At 37.9% G+C, this 18,354-nt stretch overlaps 1 protein-coding gene across 50 annotated transcripts in view; it reads left to right on the plus strand.

Moving 5' to 3' along the window:
* Positions 1–8,621: 8,621 nt before the first annotated feature.
* The window catches only part of dlg1b (discs large MAGUK scaffold protein 1b), a 110,716-nt gene continuing 100,983 nt past the window's right edge, over positions 8,622–18,354 (plus strand). For 23 of the 50 annotated variants that reach the window (XM_079614347.1, XM_079614302.1, XM_079614324.1 and 20 more), the window contains exons 1-2: positions 8,768–9,407; positions 9,708–9,839. In XM_079614347.1, the coding sequence (XP_079470473.1) occupies positions 9,341–9,407; positions 9,708–9,839 (199 nt within the window). In that variant the 5' untranslated portion in view covers positions 8,768–9,340. Of the gene's footprint in view, positions 9,408–9,707; positions 9,840–18,354 lie in introns of all 50 variants that reach the window. The other 27 variants (XM_079614308.1, XM_079614309.1, XM_079614310.1 and 24 more) reach the window with 5 other exon arrangements.

Genomic DNA, 18,354 nt, shown 5'->3' on the forward strand with positions numbered 1-18,354 from the left:
GGTTTTCAAAGGTAGTCGGCAAAAACCTAGAACAGCCTTGGAACTTCCGGCCTACCTCGACGTGACCGCAGGGGTCGTACCTGAACTTCCGGCCTACCTCGATGTGACCGCAGGGGTCGTACCTGAACTTCCGGCCTACCTCGACATGAACGCAGGGGTCGTACCTGAACTTCCGGCCTACCTCGACACGACCCCAGGGGTCGTACCTGAACTTCCGGCCTACCTCGACACGACCCCAGGGGTCGTACCTGAACTTCCGGCCTACCTCGACGTGAACGCAGGGGTCGTACCTGAACTTCTGGCCTACCTCGACACGACCGCAGAGGTCGTACCTGAACTTCCGGCCTACCTCGACGTGAACGCAGGGGTCGTACCTGAACTTCTGGCCTACCTCGACACGACCGCAGAGGTCGTACCTGAACTTCCGGCCTACCTCGACGTGAACGCAGGGGTCGTACCTGAACTTCTGGCCTACCTCGTCGTGCACCCGGGGGTCGTACCTGAACTTCCGGCCTACCTCGACATGAACGCAGGGGTCGTACCTGAACTTCAGGCCTACCTCGCCGTGACCGCAGGGGTCGTACCTGAACTTCCGGCCTACCTCGACGTGAACACAGGGGTCGTACCTGAACTTCTGGCCTACCTCGACACGACCGCAGACGTCGTACCAGAACTTCCGGCCTACCTCTACGTGACTGCAGGGGTCGTACCTGAACTTCCGGCCTACCTCGACGTGACTGCAGGGGTCATATCTGAACTTCCGGCCTTCCTCTACGTGACTGCAGGGGTCGTATCTGATCTCCCTGCTCTGCCCTTGCTTGCTCTGCCTCAGTCTCCAGGCCCTCGTCCGCTCCACGGACCTGGCCCTCTATCCCTCCCAATACTGCCTCTGCTCCACCACCCTCCTGGACTTTTGGGTGTCTAGAATCCACTCCCTAAAGGGGGATGTCATGATTCCTGTCTTGTGTTCCCCTTGTGTGGACTTTTATGTTATTTCCTGTTCTGTGCCATGTTTTGTAGTCCTTTGTAGTTTTTCTTGTTGATTAGTTTTCCCCAGGTGTTTCCTAATAGCCAATCCCCCTTGTTACCTTGTTAACATTGTTTCCCTAGTGTGTGAATATAAGCCCTAGTGCTTCCCTTGTTACTTTGTCAGTCATTGTTAGATGTGCTGTAGATGTTTGCTGTTCCTCGTTTCCCAGTGTTATTTTGTTCCAGCTTTATGCTCATTATTGTTTGTTTGTTTGTTTCATTAAAGTCCACTGCACTTGGATCCTCATCTGTTTCGTTACAGACACACAGTCATGAGGTCAGATGCCCCCTCTATCCTATAACATGTATTATGTTTTTTTGCATGTTGGTGGTTGCACCACATGGATTAGTTTGGGACAAAAGTTTTTTTTAATAATTATAAGGAATGAGAAAATATTTTTTTCTTTCCCCTATGAAAAAATAATAAAAGTTTATAAAATGTTTTTTTTTTTTTTGTTAGTGCCATGTCATTGATCCACCTGCCACAAGCATAACGGTTACATTCAAGCTGGTATCCTGTCCGCCAGACTCAAACATCTGAAAATACTGAATTAGCAGGCCACTGAAGATCATGGCGATGTTGAGGCCATGTTGCTAATGAATATCTGGTGATGACATTTCGATTGATGACGCTTTACACTTTGAATGCAAATATCTTGCATATTATTATAACTTTAATGCTACAAATATTATATTTTATAATAGAATAGATGCTCTGTATGGTCCCTGCAGAATGACATCTCTGAGATAAGACTATGTAGAAAACATGTTAACTGAGAATTATATGAGAGAACATACAAGTTCTCACAGACATGCGTTATAAACAATACGTGCTGTGTTGATAGGTCACAGTGATGAATTTCCTGCCAGTAAAACATGGCCAGCCCCTTCTGTAAAAGAAGAGAAGCTGTTAGACAGCACTGACCCACAAACGTGATGGACAATGAAACGAGAGTGAGTTAACATACTGTGCCAGAAATGGATCTAATCTCTTACAATAGCTTTTTAACGCAGTCACTCAGTGTAATAGACCCAGTTTACTTTTCTAGAGCAGTCTTTAGAGCAAAATGTCTGTCAAAATGTGACAAAAAGTGTTTTCCTCTTCAAAAATGTGTCGACAGGGTTAGACACGTATAGATCTCCGTGCATTTTTAATCCTCAATTTAATCCACAAAGATCTGCTTCATGGCATTAGTTTATCTTCAATTTTCACACGCATTTGACCTATTGTTGTGTTCTCTGTTATTCTGGGATTAATCCCTGAGGTCAAAGAAGCTAATTCAAACCATTATCTGTCCGCCTCTGGGATTTGTTCAAATCAAGAGCAGAATCGAGTGTACTCAGATTACACTGCAAAAAAAAAGAAAGAAAAGCAGGCTTGTCAATCACAATAATAAATCGCTTCCCATTAAGGCAAACATTTTAGGAAAATTTAATATGACTGTCATTATTTCTAAAGGTCTAAAGATGCCAACTGCCATATGTCCAAATGAAACAATCTGCGATATGGCATGCTTTTACTGGTCATTTACTGAATTAAGTCACACCATTTGTACAGCAACATGGCTGACCCCCACTGAAAAAAAAAGACATTGGATTGTACACTGGTCAGTGAAAGCATTGTGAGAAATGAACATGACGTTTATAAGAGTCTGTCAGTTGATCATAAAGCCAGACAACAGATATTGCCAGATCTGTTAGAATTTGACATGCTTTTTGTTGACTTATGATCGTCAAGGATATTGGTTTACATTAAAGCAACATTTAATCCAGGAATAATACATGAAAAATGACATGTATTGTATAGATTGTATACAAAAGATTGTATAGTGTCACACTTATTTAACCCTATAGAGCCAAATTAATCACTGTAGTTTTAAAAGTATTTTTTTTATATAAATGAAAGATTATTTGGAGTAAGTTCTGCAAGAAAATACAATTTCAGTTTTTTTTCTACTATGTTTACTTCACTGTGTTACTAGCTTTTCTTTTGTAATTATTTGTGAAATTTACTCGTAAATCTTGAATGAAAGTAAATCCTACAGCATTTTTCCCTCAGTGTGCACAGTTTATGTTTATACACTTAAACAATTAGGCTGTATTTATTTATCTATATGCCTTCATTTTACCCCCCCCCCCCCCCCCCAAAAAAAAAACAAACAAACAGTATGCCGATGTTAAACTCAGATTTGTGATGTTTTAGACTGGTATATGCGCACTGATCAAAGATTAACAAGACAAACACACTACTAGATTTTTTTATTTTTTTTACAACCCTTTATCTATGTGACAACGCCACGTACCAAGTAGTCCTCTATGGATTTTCCTCATTGACAATTTAGTTTTGCATATTTTCCTCGTTTTCAAGCACACTATAAGTGCATCATCATCATTGCCCGTGTACTATAGGTGCACAGTGCAGAATGGTGCCACTTGGCACAAAAGCCCATTCGCTTGAATCGCTATCCTTTGTTTTTGCAGACAGCAATGCAGAATGTGTGCTACTGTCTCCCTATAGTGCTCTGTTGGGCCTGCTGGGATGTAGATAAGACTTCCCGTCTTGTGTATTAATACTACTGGGAGGGAGATTATATTAACAGACTTATTTTATGATGTAAGGTGGGATTTGTAGGGTGCCATCTGGCCATTCACAAACACTAAGCCCCTTCCCCAATCATCTAATCATGACATGACCAAGGGGCTGGAATAGATTACAAGGAAATCTCCCCTCTCACACGGATGTGAAGTCAAACTACCTGCAGCAAAAGGTACAAGCATCAGTCCTGTACTAATAATCTTTTATTAGATGTGTGGTAGACAAAGACCTTCAGTACAACTCAAAATTGGTAAAGACTCGTCTCTTATTAATAGCGTTCAGACAGTAAAGGTGAACAAAAGTCTGTCTTCTGCCATTATGACACATTTTGGTGTTCCCATGACTGTTCTGTTCTGATTTTTTTGGTAAAGATACATTCTGAATATCTTTGAAGTACCTCTGGCATCCGAGATTTGAACACCAACACGGTGTGGACAAAGTGTTTGGATGGTGTGGTAAAAATGCTCTCGAGATTTATACAAATAAAACAGAACATTTATAAGGTTCCAGATGTTCTTCATCATGAGGGAATCATGCAGTTGGTTCATAAATACTTGGGTGTAATGATAAATCATTTATCTGGGAAAGATCACATTGAAAATCTTCACCATCTCAGATCTTTTGGAGCAAGCTCTTACATGTATGGCCTGTCTCCTATGTTTAGTTTAGTTTTTGGTTTAGTCCAGTGACCTAGTTTTCCCTAGTCTGTTTAATTAGTTATGTCATTAACCTGTGCCCTGTTCATTTACTAATTAAGTTCCTTTTGTTTGCTCTTTATTAAACCCTTAGTTCTCCCGTAGTCTCTGTCCGTTCTCGTTAATGTTTGTGTGGCTTTCTCCTGAGTGTTGGTGATTAAAGTCTGTTTCCTGGAACTATTCCTCGTCATGCGAGTTTCTAATCGTGACACAAGTATACAGGCATTTCTGTTTGCCATATCGTACCACATGTTTATCTTCCACCTTAAAGTCAAAGTTATTTCATCAGAAGTTTAAAGATTGTTAGCCAGCCCCTTGAGATGCTTTGTGAATCAACTTACCATCATAATTTATTAAGCCTGTCAAACAATATTATACTGATCCTAATCATGTCCTGCACAGGGACATATTGTAACCGTTATAAATACAGTATATTGTTACCGTCAAATCGGAATCCCACGATTTAATAGACTGAAAATCCTTTGTGTATCAGTCATAACACTTTATGTAAATATGTATTTACACATTACTACTTAACACTGTAAAAAAATATTTTCATGATTTGTTATCACAACCATTTATCTTTTGTCAAATTAACTTCGATAACTAATGTGTGAAGATAACACTATTTTGAGTTTCTGTTTATTAAACCATTCTTCTTCATTGTATTAACTCAAATTTTTAATTACAACGAACTAAAAATTAAGGCAACTAAGTAACTTTCTTTTTTAAGTTAAACCAATTTTTTTTAAAAAGTGTATAGTAATAATAACAGCAAATTATGCATAATTACAAGAAACCAACCCTATAAGTAAACCGGGAAACACTTTATTTTACAGTGTCCTTGTTACTTATGTTACATGTACTTACCATAGTAATAACAGTAAATTATGCATGCATGCAACTAACCCTCAACCAAATCCTAATCCTACCCTAACCCTATAGTAAGTACATGATGCTTAATATTACTCAATACTTAAATATATAAGTACACTGTAACAATGACACCTTAAAATAAAGTGTAAGCGTAAACCCTAACCGTACATCTACAGTATGTAGGCCAACATGTAGTTAATTAAAATTACTCAGTAATTATTTGAGTAAGTACACAATCTAACTACGTCACCGTAAAACAAAGTGTAACCTCGGCCAGTCCTAAAATTGAATGTGGAACTTAAGAATGTATGTGGAGGGACTTAATTATTATGAGTTATGAATGTGATATTATGTTAAATGTACATTTCTGTGATTGTGTAAAAAAAAACCAGAAAATTATTTTATGCAGGAAATAAATATTAACATAGGTGTGTTCATGAAATCATATATGTATTTGTGCTGTTTTTATTTTATTTGAAGTGCTTTTATATGTGTTTTATGTCCATCTATCGCTTCTACAAAAGAGGGGATGGGGATGTTTATTCGCAGCATATCGTATCATATATTGAAGGGAAACACCATGGATGTTTGGCAAGTCCATTAGCCCACACTGACATGGGTTTCCTCCGGGTGCTCCGGTTTCCGGGTGAATTAGAGAAAATACATTTCCAGAGAGTGTGAATGTGTTTCCATCCATCCAGGATGTTTCCCTGCCTAGGATCCAAGAAGCTAGGATAGGCTCCCAGCATTCCCGGCCGCAAGGACAAGAAGTCTGGAAAATGGATGGATGTATTTTTGACATGTTTTATTTATTCTTTCACATGGCAGGACTTTTATGGATCCCCGGAAGACTACTCTGCGTGGCATTAAATGATGATGTTTCAACATTAATCCATTTAAACGAGCATGCAAAATCACAGAATTTGACTTCTCAGGGAATTACAATATAATCTCCATCGGAAATGTCAAGTGTTGCCATTAGGAGTGACATTTCTCATAGAGAGAGTGTCTTTGATATACTGAGATGCAGCACAAATGGAAGATAAGCTGTTACTCTGGATCGATCACGTCTTGGCATCCTGACATCCCGCTGAAATCATCCCGGAGAATTATCATGTTTACAGGGTGGGATTTGTTTAATAGGCCATCAACACATTAAGAGAATAAGATCAAATTACACGCCACGCCGCTGTATGATACCAAAACGATACGATTATAATAAAATTAGCAAAAAATAATGATTTCAACGCAGCATCACATTATCATTAGTGGTGACAAAGCAAAAACAACTAAACAAAACAGTCACAAATGTGCATAGATGGAGCAGCCCGGAGAAGCTCCTGCATCATTCTAGTTGTTGACAAAATTTCATGCCGCTACACTGCTGCCAAAATCCTGATTTATGCCAAGATTAATTGTGAGCAATGTGTCCAGAGATGACAGCAAAAACAGCTGCTATAATCACTGTTCAGTACGAGAGAGCCAGACGGGATGGACATGTGTTGGAAAGAGCCGATGTCATGTTGCTCACAGATCCACATTCTGTCACAGAGAATATGCCCAGGCTCAAATGGTAATACACGATGATTACATCGACACACTTTGGACAAAAACAAACGAAAGAACGAAATATTCCACAACGATGCTTCCCGACTCCCGAAAAACTAAGCCTTAAGTGAAGCATGCACGTCTGTCACCAAGAATAACAAGCTGGAGTGAAGGCAATTTGAACTAAACACTCAAGTGTTCATGAGAGACAATACAAACTGTGGCAAGGAGGAGGTATTGCCTCTTCAAGATCAGAGAGATCATTCATAAAACATGATCATCTAAAAATAAAATCCTCTTTTACCATGACTCCTGACTATAATCCGGGCCACTGCTTTGGTTGTTTGTGTCAATACGTGTTATATTTGAACGGCACATCTGGATCTGATGATCCACTGAGTGTTTGTGGTGTCAGACAACCTTAATTGTGCGTTCTGGGATTGGACAACATTAATAAATGAGGATTGCACAGAGGATGTTTTCGGTTTAGGTTACCTCATTGACATTTTTGTTTATGCAAGCAACATTTCAACAAAATGCGCAAAAATGTATTAATTACATAAAGTACTTTTTTATAGCACTTATATTTTAATAATAATACATAAATAATAACTTTTTAAATATATATATACTTTTTTCTTTTTAATGTTTTTGAAAGAAGTCTCTTATGCTCATCAAGCCTGCATTTATTTGATCAAAAATACAGAAAAAACTGTAATATTGTGAAATACTATTACAATTTAAAATTAATATACTTTAATAAGGGCTGTACAACGATTAATCACATCCAAAATAAAAGTTTATGTTTTACATAATGTGTGAGTACTGTGTATAATTATTTTGTAATATATATAAATACACACACATGCATGTTAAGATTTTGTATTTATTTATACATGAAATATGTATATGTAATATAAATCATATATAAATATACAATACATGCAAACTTTTCTTAAATATGTATATGCATGTGTGTTTATATACAAAATAATTAATAATTATACACAGACGCACATATTATGTAAAACAAACTTTTACTTTGGATGCGTGCACAGCCCTATTTAAAATATAATTAATTTCTGTGATGCAAAGCTGAATTTTCATCAGCCATTGCTCAGTCAGTCACATGATCCTTCAGAAAAAATGTAATATGCTGATTTGATACTCAGTTATTATCAATTTTGGAAACAGTCGTGGTGCTTAATTTTGTTTTTAGAACCTGTGGTACTTTTTTCAGGATTAATTGATGAATAAAAAGTTAAAAAAGAACAGCATTTATTCAATATAGAAATATTTTCTAACCATATAAATCTTTACTTTCACTTTTTATCAATTTAACACATCCTTGAAAGTATTAATTTCAATAAAAAAAGAAAGAAAAACAATTACTGACCCCAAACTTTTGAATGGTAGTGTATATTGTTATATTGTATATGACGTTGGCTTGATGAGCATAAGAGACTTTTTTCTAAAAACATTCAAAATAGTAATGTTTCCAAACTTTTGACCGAGACCGTCTCTGTTTTGCACTAAAATAGTTCTATTACACCACTGGATTAACACAGAGAAGTTTGTGCAGCAGAAGCCACATCTCAAGATCAGGTTCTGAGGCTTTACATAATGCCTCCTCAGTTGAGCTTCCACGTAAACAACTACTACAACTTCTTGGCAGTGGATTGCTTAAGTCAAAGCCGGTGTCATAACCGTGCATGTTTCATTTGGATTGGAAACACAATCTAGGCATAGCAATGTTCAATCACAATATTTACTTGTAAGAGCCTATATCCTCATATGGACCCTTGTTTACACCACTAGCCTGCTCGAGTCAGTAGTGAGTCTCCTTTAAGAAAGTGTGAAGTCTCACCTTCCCAACCCTGAGCTGAAAGGTATCAGTCCCATGATTGGGCGGTCAAGGGTAGGGTCTAGAATCACGTGACATTCTTCCAACCCTGGGACGCCATTTTGGAGGAAAGTTTGGAATTTCTGACACATAGGAAGAAAAAAAAAAGGAGGAGGAGATAACGAAAGAAGTTTGACGTTTAGGAAAACAATCCTCATTCCTCCGAAGGCGAAGAAGAATGAGGAAAAACTGCGGACGTGAGGATTTGAACCGCTTGTGTTGACACTGAGCCCTCGCAAGCTCACGGCAGGGAGGGAGGTGTATATTTGCAGTTTGGGGAGTTTTTTTTTTTTTTTGGAAGCCCTCCTGCAACTGGCGGCGACATATGTTCAGTTTTCCCCCCGCAGCCGCGGAGCAGATTGGCGGCGGAGCCTGAATCGCAGCGTCTGTGTGTGTTTTGAATGGAAACGCAGGGCTGTCAGTGGAGTAAAGCTCGACTGTCGGGTTAAAGAAGTGCAGCTCGCGCTCGACTCCACAACCAAACGGCTCGTTTTCATATCAGCCCGAACCGCCCTCATGTTTTTTACCGGATAAACATTAGAGTTTCATGCCAACTGCGTCTGACTTACCCCCCTCTGACACTCTGGACGCACTCGTGTTGGGTGAGGAGCGTTGGTTTTATCATTGCGTGTTTTGTTCATTTCTGTCGCGAGCTCTGTTGGATTGGTTATCGTGCACGAGCCCAACCGAAACATGCCAGTCAGAAAAAAAGGTGAGATACACTTCGGATATACTTTTACACAATCTGGCACTGGAGCTGGTAAGTCACTTCTTTCAGACTGTAAAAATATTAATATAATGTCTTATACCGCACTGTATCTCTAAGGTAACTGAATATAACCTCATAAACTGTAATATTCTTTGGAAATAAGAACTGTCATACATTTTTGTTTTTCCAGTCATCACCACATAGATTTTAAAACTTATACCAAAGTAATTTACGAGTTATTTGGGCTCTTTAAGACGGCAAACGTTGAGACGAGTTGTAAAATATTTGTTTGCGTTATACTCTCTCGTGCAATTATGTAATTAATGAAAACTTTCTGTCTGCTCGGTATAGATGCACAGAGGGCTCTGTTACTGCTGGAGGAATACCGGTCAAAACTCGGTAACACTGAAGACAGACAACTGAGAAACTCCATCCAGAGAGTCATCGACATCTTCCAGAGTAACCTCTTCCAGGCGCTAATAGGTACTACAATGTGGCATTCAGCACTTCCTAGTCATAATGAAAGTACTGTGTCATGCTGTGAGGGCTTTATCTATCTATCTATCTATCTATCTATCTATCTATCTATCTATCTATCTATCTATCTATCTATCTATCTATCTATCTATCTATCTATCTATCTATCTATCTATCTATCTATCTATCTATCTATCTAATTTCACAAAGGGGACACATGATAACTGACTAAACTTTGCTTTGAGCCCTGTTGGATATTTTCAGTTTCTGTTTTTCATTTATGAAGGGTTCATATTCAGTGTGTGGAGGTTGCGTGCAACATTTTCCCTCCAAAAATATGTGAGAGCTTGTCATTGCACAGATGTGTTGAGTTGTAAAATCCAATCAGGGCCGTGTGTTACTCGAGCTGTACTGTCATTTAATGACTATTGCCCCGTTTCAGAGGGGCGAGAACTTCTGACATGTAGGCGACTATGATACTAAAGGGTTCCTAACACTGTGCTGTGAATGGTAAATACTTCTTCGAAGCAGTGTAAACTATTGTTTAAAGTATTATCTGAGGATGTTCTTGTATAAAAAGATCTGATATGCATTAATTTATCTTGCAGTTGTTTGTTTTGAGGAGCACAAGACAGTGTCTCTTAGTTTTCTTATTTTTGATAGGAAGTGCACATCAATCAACAGTCAGACACTGTATAAGCCAGAGGTAACCCAAGAGGCTAATTTTCATCTGTTGCCCCTTGCCAACTATAATAAAACGTGTCAATATTATAAAACCAATTGGTTCCCAAACTTTTTAGACTGGCATACCCTCGGAGACATTTAAGATCCTTCTGCGTTACTCTCTCTTCCACTTAGACTGCTGTCACACCTTTTCAGTGAAGGAACAATATTTTGCCCCTTAAATAGCTTTTTAGGTGCAATAATTTTTTTTAACCTTTATTAAAACAAAGATTTTCTAAACCTATTAAATGTATGTCATGTTTTACATAAAATTCTTAAAATACCATTCATTTAATTATTAATATAATAAATAAAGCAATTAATTAAACTGAATCAATAATTCTAATGAAATCAGTATCAACAAAAGCTATCTTGCACTGCAGTTGCATCTAGATGTATTTAGTTTAATCCTGCTCAGTGGCATGAATTCTATTACAATGGTATAAATAATGTTATGAGAATGTTTTAAAGCTACAATATGTAACTTTTTTCGCCGCTAGGGATCTTTTACCTTACAGTAACGAAGGCGTAGGTTGATGCGGGATTATGGAACTTGTCGTCAAGCTGATGGATCTAATAATGTTTATGGATAAGTGAATACATAGATGTTTTTAACATGACTGTGGTATGAAGCAGGGCGTGATTGCTAATGAGAGACAGATATCAGCGCCACACGCGAGTCCCGCGGATATAAAGGAATAAGGACATTTCATTCTACCGAACTACCATTACTCGCAAGTAGGGCTGCAACAAACGATTATTTTGATAATCGATTAATCTAACGATTATTGGACCGATTAATCGACTAATCGTCGATTATATTGACGACTAATCAGTAAGTTTGGAATGATTACTCAGCCTTTTCAATAAGTTAAAACATTGAGTTATACATATTATAATCTTTAAAAAAAAATCACTTCAGCTTTTGAAATGGTGTTTTAATGAACTTTAATGAACCTCCAACTAAACAGGTCAACAAAAATAAATCAGCTGCATTGCAGACAAAAATATGTTTGAATGTAAATATCTCTTGGCAGCAGTATTAAGAGCTTTATTTCTAAAACCAAGTGTTCAGTTAGTTTAATGAAAGGCAGTAAGTAACTTGTGTCCTTTCTGCACTGGCTTTTTTGGATTTTCAAATAAGTGCTAAATTAAAATGAAGGAAGGTCAGCATATCAACATGTTCACGTGACAAGCTTGCTCTTTTTTGTGAGCAAATGTTTCCTGCAGCTGAGAAGATCCGTTCCGCTGGAGTGGATGTTGCAGGAATGCAAAGAAAAGATCTTTTTTGCAAAGAAAAAACATTTTATTTTAACTCTCTTAGTGATTAAACTGTTGTTTAGTCATCATCTTTACTGGGTGTTTAGTTTGAAATCTAGAAGCAATTCACACTAAGGTAACAGTTTAATTTGTAAACATTAATGTATTTACTAACATGAACTAACTAATATGAGCAGCACATTTGTAACATTATTAATTTTTGTTAACATTTTTGTTCATGTTAGTTCATTGTGTTTATATTAATGTAATAGCTAACGTATTTACCTAATAGTGTTAGGCTACAATAATAAAAACAGCCCTGACTGACTCCTAAGCTCGATCAAGCTTTATTCTATGCAAAATAAATAATCACATTACTGTATTTATATTATAATTCTTAATATTATCACTTTTATTAATGGTAGTATTGCATTCTCTAATAAAGAGATTTACAACTATTTAGTTAGCTTCACCTGGAGATTGAACACTCACCGGCTCCTTTTGATCCGGGATGCTTTCTCTTAAGTGCTCCAACATATGTTGTGCTCCCGTGAAACGCAAGCTCAGCCTTGCATGTATTGCACATGACAGCATTTTTAGTTGGCAGTTTTGTGAAACTTTCCCACACCTTACTGGTCCGTCCGAACTCGTTTACACTCCGCCATAATTCGCCGTTTATTTACTGTCTATGTAATTCGCGCTGTTTTTTCTTCTACCGCAAAAGCATTTAACGGCTGCATTACACTCTAGCGCTACAGCTTTGTAGCGGTCAAAATGCGATATTGCAGGCCCATACATTGGTCACGTGAGATCAAACGACTACTCGACAACAAAGATATTTGTCGACAATTTTTTATTGTCGACGTTGTCGACTATGTCGACTAATCGTTGCAGCCCTACTCGCAAGTGCTGTATTAATACTCACACAGGTCAGTTTATTAGACTAATTAAACTTGTGAGGTAACGGGGCACTGTTTCACTCGCTCTACACTATCACACTAAACTGCATTTGAGTGTGTTGAAAGTTATAATGTTATTCTGTGTTAGTTTGTCTGTATGAGACTAGCAGTAAGCTAGATCAACATTTGAATAATATACAACATTGATTAGTTTTATGTACATTTGCTCACCTGTCTAATAATGTACAAACAGTATTCAAGAGTGGCAAAGTCAAAGTTCACGGACGTGGAGCTCTCGGCGTCTCAAACGCCACGCTGATATTGATCCTTGTTTTAGTTTTCCTTTTGTCCCAATGTCTGCTTGCCATCGTCCATAATGTTTGAACGAAACAACAACAGCGTGAGCGTGCCGCCGCTAGACGCAACGCAGTTGTCCACGTCTGTCGCCATGGTTACTATGGCAGTACGAGCAGAAACCAGAGATAACGCGGATATTACATCATTGACAGGCGACAAGTGAACAGGGACGGGCCATTGTTTAAAATTGGAATTTCTCTGAAATTAAAAATCTTTGGGAACTTTTGGGATAGTGTAAGTACACAACTGCAGGGAATATATCACACTGTGCAATTGATTTTTGGATATTTCGTAAAATATGTTATCAACATTAAAAACTAGAACTCACACAGGGTGTGTCGAAGAGAGTTTGAGTCTTAAATCGATCTCTATGCACAGTCTGTGTCTATATTTGTTGGCTTGCTAGTAAGTGCTAAACCCCACTTTTACAAAGGTACATCGTCGAGAACCGCAGTAATGTAGTGTGATTTGCTAAGGCAGCTTACTCTGCACGCAACCTATCAGCCAGCCCATACGCATGCGCATTTTGCCTCATCGTTTTGTTTGCGCAACTCCCTCTGTCACCTCACATACCCTAGTTAGGGAACCACTGTCTTAGGCAAGCCGTTGCAAACTAGGCAAAGAAGCAACAACGAGGAATGCTGAACAACCAGTTTGAGTTTCTCTGGGGGTTGACTGGCCGTGTGCCAGTGTCTTCCTGTGTTTGACCCTCAAGGTGTGGAGGCTTCCGGTTGTCCCTGTTTCCAATTCTTTACAGTTATTAGAGCTATTAAATGGAAAGAGTGCTACTTGTTGGTTACTTGTTTAGGTTTGTCTGCTGAAATGCTCATGCGTTTTAGGATAAAGACTGGTCCGCTTCCTCTTTGTGAATGTATTTCACTCATGTATGAAAAGCCAACTTAGTTAGAGACAGGAGGAACATTGCAAACATTTGAATGTTTCTGTTGCTTCTGTTGTCCAGGCCGGAGCACTATGTGTGCCTCACTGTTCTGTATCTCAGAAAACCGTCTTACTCTAAGCTGCCATGATGAATCGTTGTGCTCAACATTGCTGGATAAGTTCATACACCATACATGTGTAATCATCCCCATGCGTAGCCTCGTTCACGTTCACACAAACACGCGCAGAAATCCCTCAACTCGTATATGTCCTGCATGCGCACGTGTTCTTCTTAAGAGTGCCGCTAATGAAAAATGCAGTGGAGTGACGGATTGCAATTTGACTTTTCCTCAGATATGTATTCTAAAGGACAAACAAAATGTAATCCGTCTGTTGACATGATTACCCTAGTCCTAATCCGTAGGCTGGTGATTTACGACGGTTTCTCTGAGAGAGCAGCGCGAGCGCATGCTGACTCGGTGCATGTCTCTCAATGATTAGAGCCTTAAGATCTCTCTCAGGATGCCAGAGAAGAAGAGTTAAGCAGAGCAGGGCAGGTCTCCTCCTGCATGCACAATGTGGGTCACAAGACAGACCAGGTTTACTCTTGGCAGAACACACCCGCCTCACGAGTTTCTAGTTAATTGTTTTGAAAATGAGACTCGGAGTAGGGGTAAGATTAAATCACATTACCTAAAGTAGATAATGGCCAGGTTTTCTATTCACACACAGAAGAACCTTTTTTTAAAAAAGCTCTTAGTGCTTCATAAAGAGCTGGAGTGGTGAATCTGATATCACACAGGCGGGCTGATATCTTTTCCTAATCTTTATTCAGAGGTCCTGCCTGAAACAGAATATGTAATTGATAAAAATCACTTCCTCAAGTAGATAGGAAGCATCTCCTAAATCACATTGTAATCACTTGGGCAAGCGTCAAGCTAGCCAAGAAAGCAATAATAGACACTACCAGTCGAAAGTTTTGGATCTGTAAGATTTTTAATGTTTTTAAAATAAGTCTCTTCTGCTCGCCAAGGCTGCAATTATTTGATTACAAATACCAAAAATCCCAGAAATATTGTGAAATATTATTACAATTTAAAACAGCTGTTTTCTATGTGAATATATATACTAAAGTGTAATTTATTGCTGTGATCAAAGCTGAATTTTCAGCATCATTACTCCAGTCTTCAGTTTTACATGATTCTTCAGAAATTATTCTAATAAGATGATTTGATGTTCAAGAAACATTTTTCGTTATTCTCAATGTTGAAACCATTTATTTACATTTTTATCTCAGGATTCTTTGATGAATAGAAAGTTCAAAAGAACAGCATTTATCTGAAATACAAAACGTTTTAACATTAAACACTACTGTTCAAAAGTTTGAGGTCAGTAAGAATTTTTATTTAATTTTTTGCGGGAAATAAATAAAATAAATGCATACTTTTCTTCATCAAGGATTATTAAATGTATCAAAAGTTACAGTAAAGACATTTAAAATGTTACGAAAGATCCTAATTGAAATAAATGCTGTTGAACTTTCTATTCATCAAAGAATCCTGCTTTTTTTTTTTACACTGTTTTATGAATGAATGTTCAAAAATGCATTATGAAATGAATGTTTTTTTGACCATCAAATCCTCATATTAGAATGATTTCTGAAGAATCATGTGACACTGAAGACTGAAATGATGATGCTGAAAATTCAGCTTTGATCACAGGTATAAATTACACTTTATTCACAATATTCACAAAAAAACCCCAGCTGTTTTAAATTGTAATAATATTTCACAATATTACTGTTTTTTGTTAGTTTTTTTAAATCAAATAAATGCAGCCTTGGCGAGCAGAAGAGGCTTCTTTTAAAAACATACAAAATCATACCAATCCAAAACTTTTGACTGGTAGTGTATTTTAAAATGATTTGTGGTCTTGTAAATGATTGTAATCTCCAAAGAGCGTCACAATTATTTGATTAATTACCTACAGAAAGCATTAACATAGCATAGTCTGTAAATGAGCCATCAGAAAATGAAGACATGTGTCAGAGGTAAAGAGACCCGGCAGGCTCTGCGAACTGAGGAAACTCTATCCTGTGGCTGCAGAGGTCTGTTAACCGGACGTCAATACAGCACTCTGTTTAAGGGCTGCCTTACCACAGATCTCATTCCGGAGGGAGAAAAGTGAACATGAGACTCCGAGAAACCTGGGAATCGGCTGAGAGTTACACCTCTGTTTTGATTGGCTCAGAGCGGATGTCTCCTCTCCAATCAAATATAACAATCATCCGCACTAATGGAATATAACAAACTTAAGGAGATTAAGTCCAGTTACAGATCTTTTGCTTTTAGCATCCTATTATGAATCCACTGTCATAAAAAAAAAAAAAAAAAATTCAGTCTTTCTTCTGATATTAAAAAGATCACGTAAAACAAGACCATTTGTACTATAACAATTCGGTCATGGTACAGGGTAGTACTACTAAAATAGGCAGCGATTAAAAGTGTTAGAGCTCCATTTTTATCATGCACATTACGTTCTCTCAGAGCATGGATGGGGTCACTGAACTGACATGAATAAACAGAAGGCCTCGTAATGACATTGGTATTATACTAAGGGCAGCATTAACCTCTTAATACTGATTCTCAAACAATGAGTTCCTCACTCAGAAATTCGTGCTCATTAGTAATTTGCTCCTTCAATCATAACTTCATCAGATGCCAGACTGATTTGCCACAGAGACAAGATTAAAGATCTGACTCATAACCTCACTGGTTATTACTTTTTTTTTTTTTTTTTTTCATCATATGCACGTTTTATCCTGGCTGACCAAAAGCCTAAGTTCAGCCGTGTTGTTGACCATACTGTTTAAATCTGCTAGAACAAACAGATTGCTTTGGAGTCAAAGGCCTGATGTGAGAAAAAAACAATTTGAGCATGATTGGTTTTCCAGACGATGTTTGGGTTATTATTAATTATTAACAGAGGACGTCTGCGATGTACTGATTGGGATGGGATTGGGATTTCTCTGTCTGGTTGTGGTCCGTGGGGATTACAGAAGGTAATGTGCTCTGGATATTTGCGTCACAAAACTCATTCAAATGAACAATTTATATATGTGATTATAATTATTACGTTATGTACTTAACTCAACCCGAGCTGCTGAGCCGTTTTCAAGAAAACGCTGAAGACGCATATTTTTCATCAACACTTGACCCATTAATACTACTAACTAACACTTACTATTCTACATCTATTTACATGTACTGTGCTGGACTAACTGGGGACTGGTCACAGCAATTGCATATTGTTTCCCTATCGTTGGTGTGATGTGATTGCTTCCGTTGCTCTCCTCATTTGTAAGTCGCTTTGGATAAAAAATGCTAAATGATTAAATGTAAATGTACTTTATTGAAGGGAGAAATTAATTAAGATGATGATCATACCTTTTTTGAGCAGTTTGCAATCGGACTCTCTTCTCGTCAGATGGGATTCCTGCAGTACGCAAGCCACTAACTGTTATTTTACTCAGAAAGTTGGCAAAAAGGTCAAAAGCGCAATGAGAAATGTATTCGGAATTGTTTGATGAAGATAAAAATAAATTAGCAAAAAATCCTACACCGCAATCTCAGACACTCATATCTGGATGAGATTAGATTTCTCACAGATTTTCCCCAGTAGTCAGTTGATAGTTTGCTCTACAGATGTTACCGAGGTTGTGTGGAGAAAACACGATTCGATTTCAGGGTTAAAATCGTGAAGCGCATTTGAGAAATGCTAATTTATCCAGACCGCCTCAGGGAAAAGTAGTTTAATCCGAAAATCACTTTTTGGCTGTTGCTTCCATAACTTTCCTTCTGTAATTACTATTAGGAGCTTATTTGAGCCAAATACAACGCAAAACTTGGCAAAGTGTAAACGCATCTGCTTGTTTAGGCTACTCTAATATTGGCATTCTTAAATTTGGGAGCCCTGCAATCCACATGTAAGAGAGCTGAATTGATGGAGCAAACACAAAACTCCAACACTGATTTGCTACTATAAAAATACAAAAAGTATACTTCAAACATACTTGTTCAGCATAACCGTACGTGATTGATTTGCTTGCAAATAGAGGGTTTTTCACCATCTGCTTCCTGATGTGCTTCAATGAGATTTACAGATGAAGTTCTGAAATACTTTGCTCAGATATTGCAGCTGACTCAGCTAGAGTGCTGTGTAAATGCACACTCTTATATAATGCATTTTTAATTTGTTTGATGCATGATGATTCAGCACTTGAAAAATCGTTAGGTCCTTTGATTTATGTGTCCCAGATTGTTTTCAGTAAGATAGCAGTTTTGTTCTAATCCCATCCCATCCCATCCCCACTAACTTTTGGACTGGTCGGTTGCCAATCTGAA

The sequence above is a fragment of the Phoxinus phoxinus genome (genome assembly GCF_949152265.1).
Source record: "Phoxinus phoxinus genome assembly, chromosome: 5".
NCBI lineage: Eukaryota > Metazoa > Chordata > Actinopteri > Cypriniformes > Leuciscidae > Phoxinus > Phoxinus phoxinus.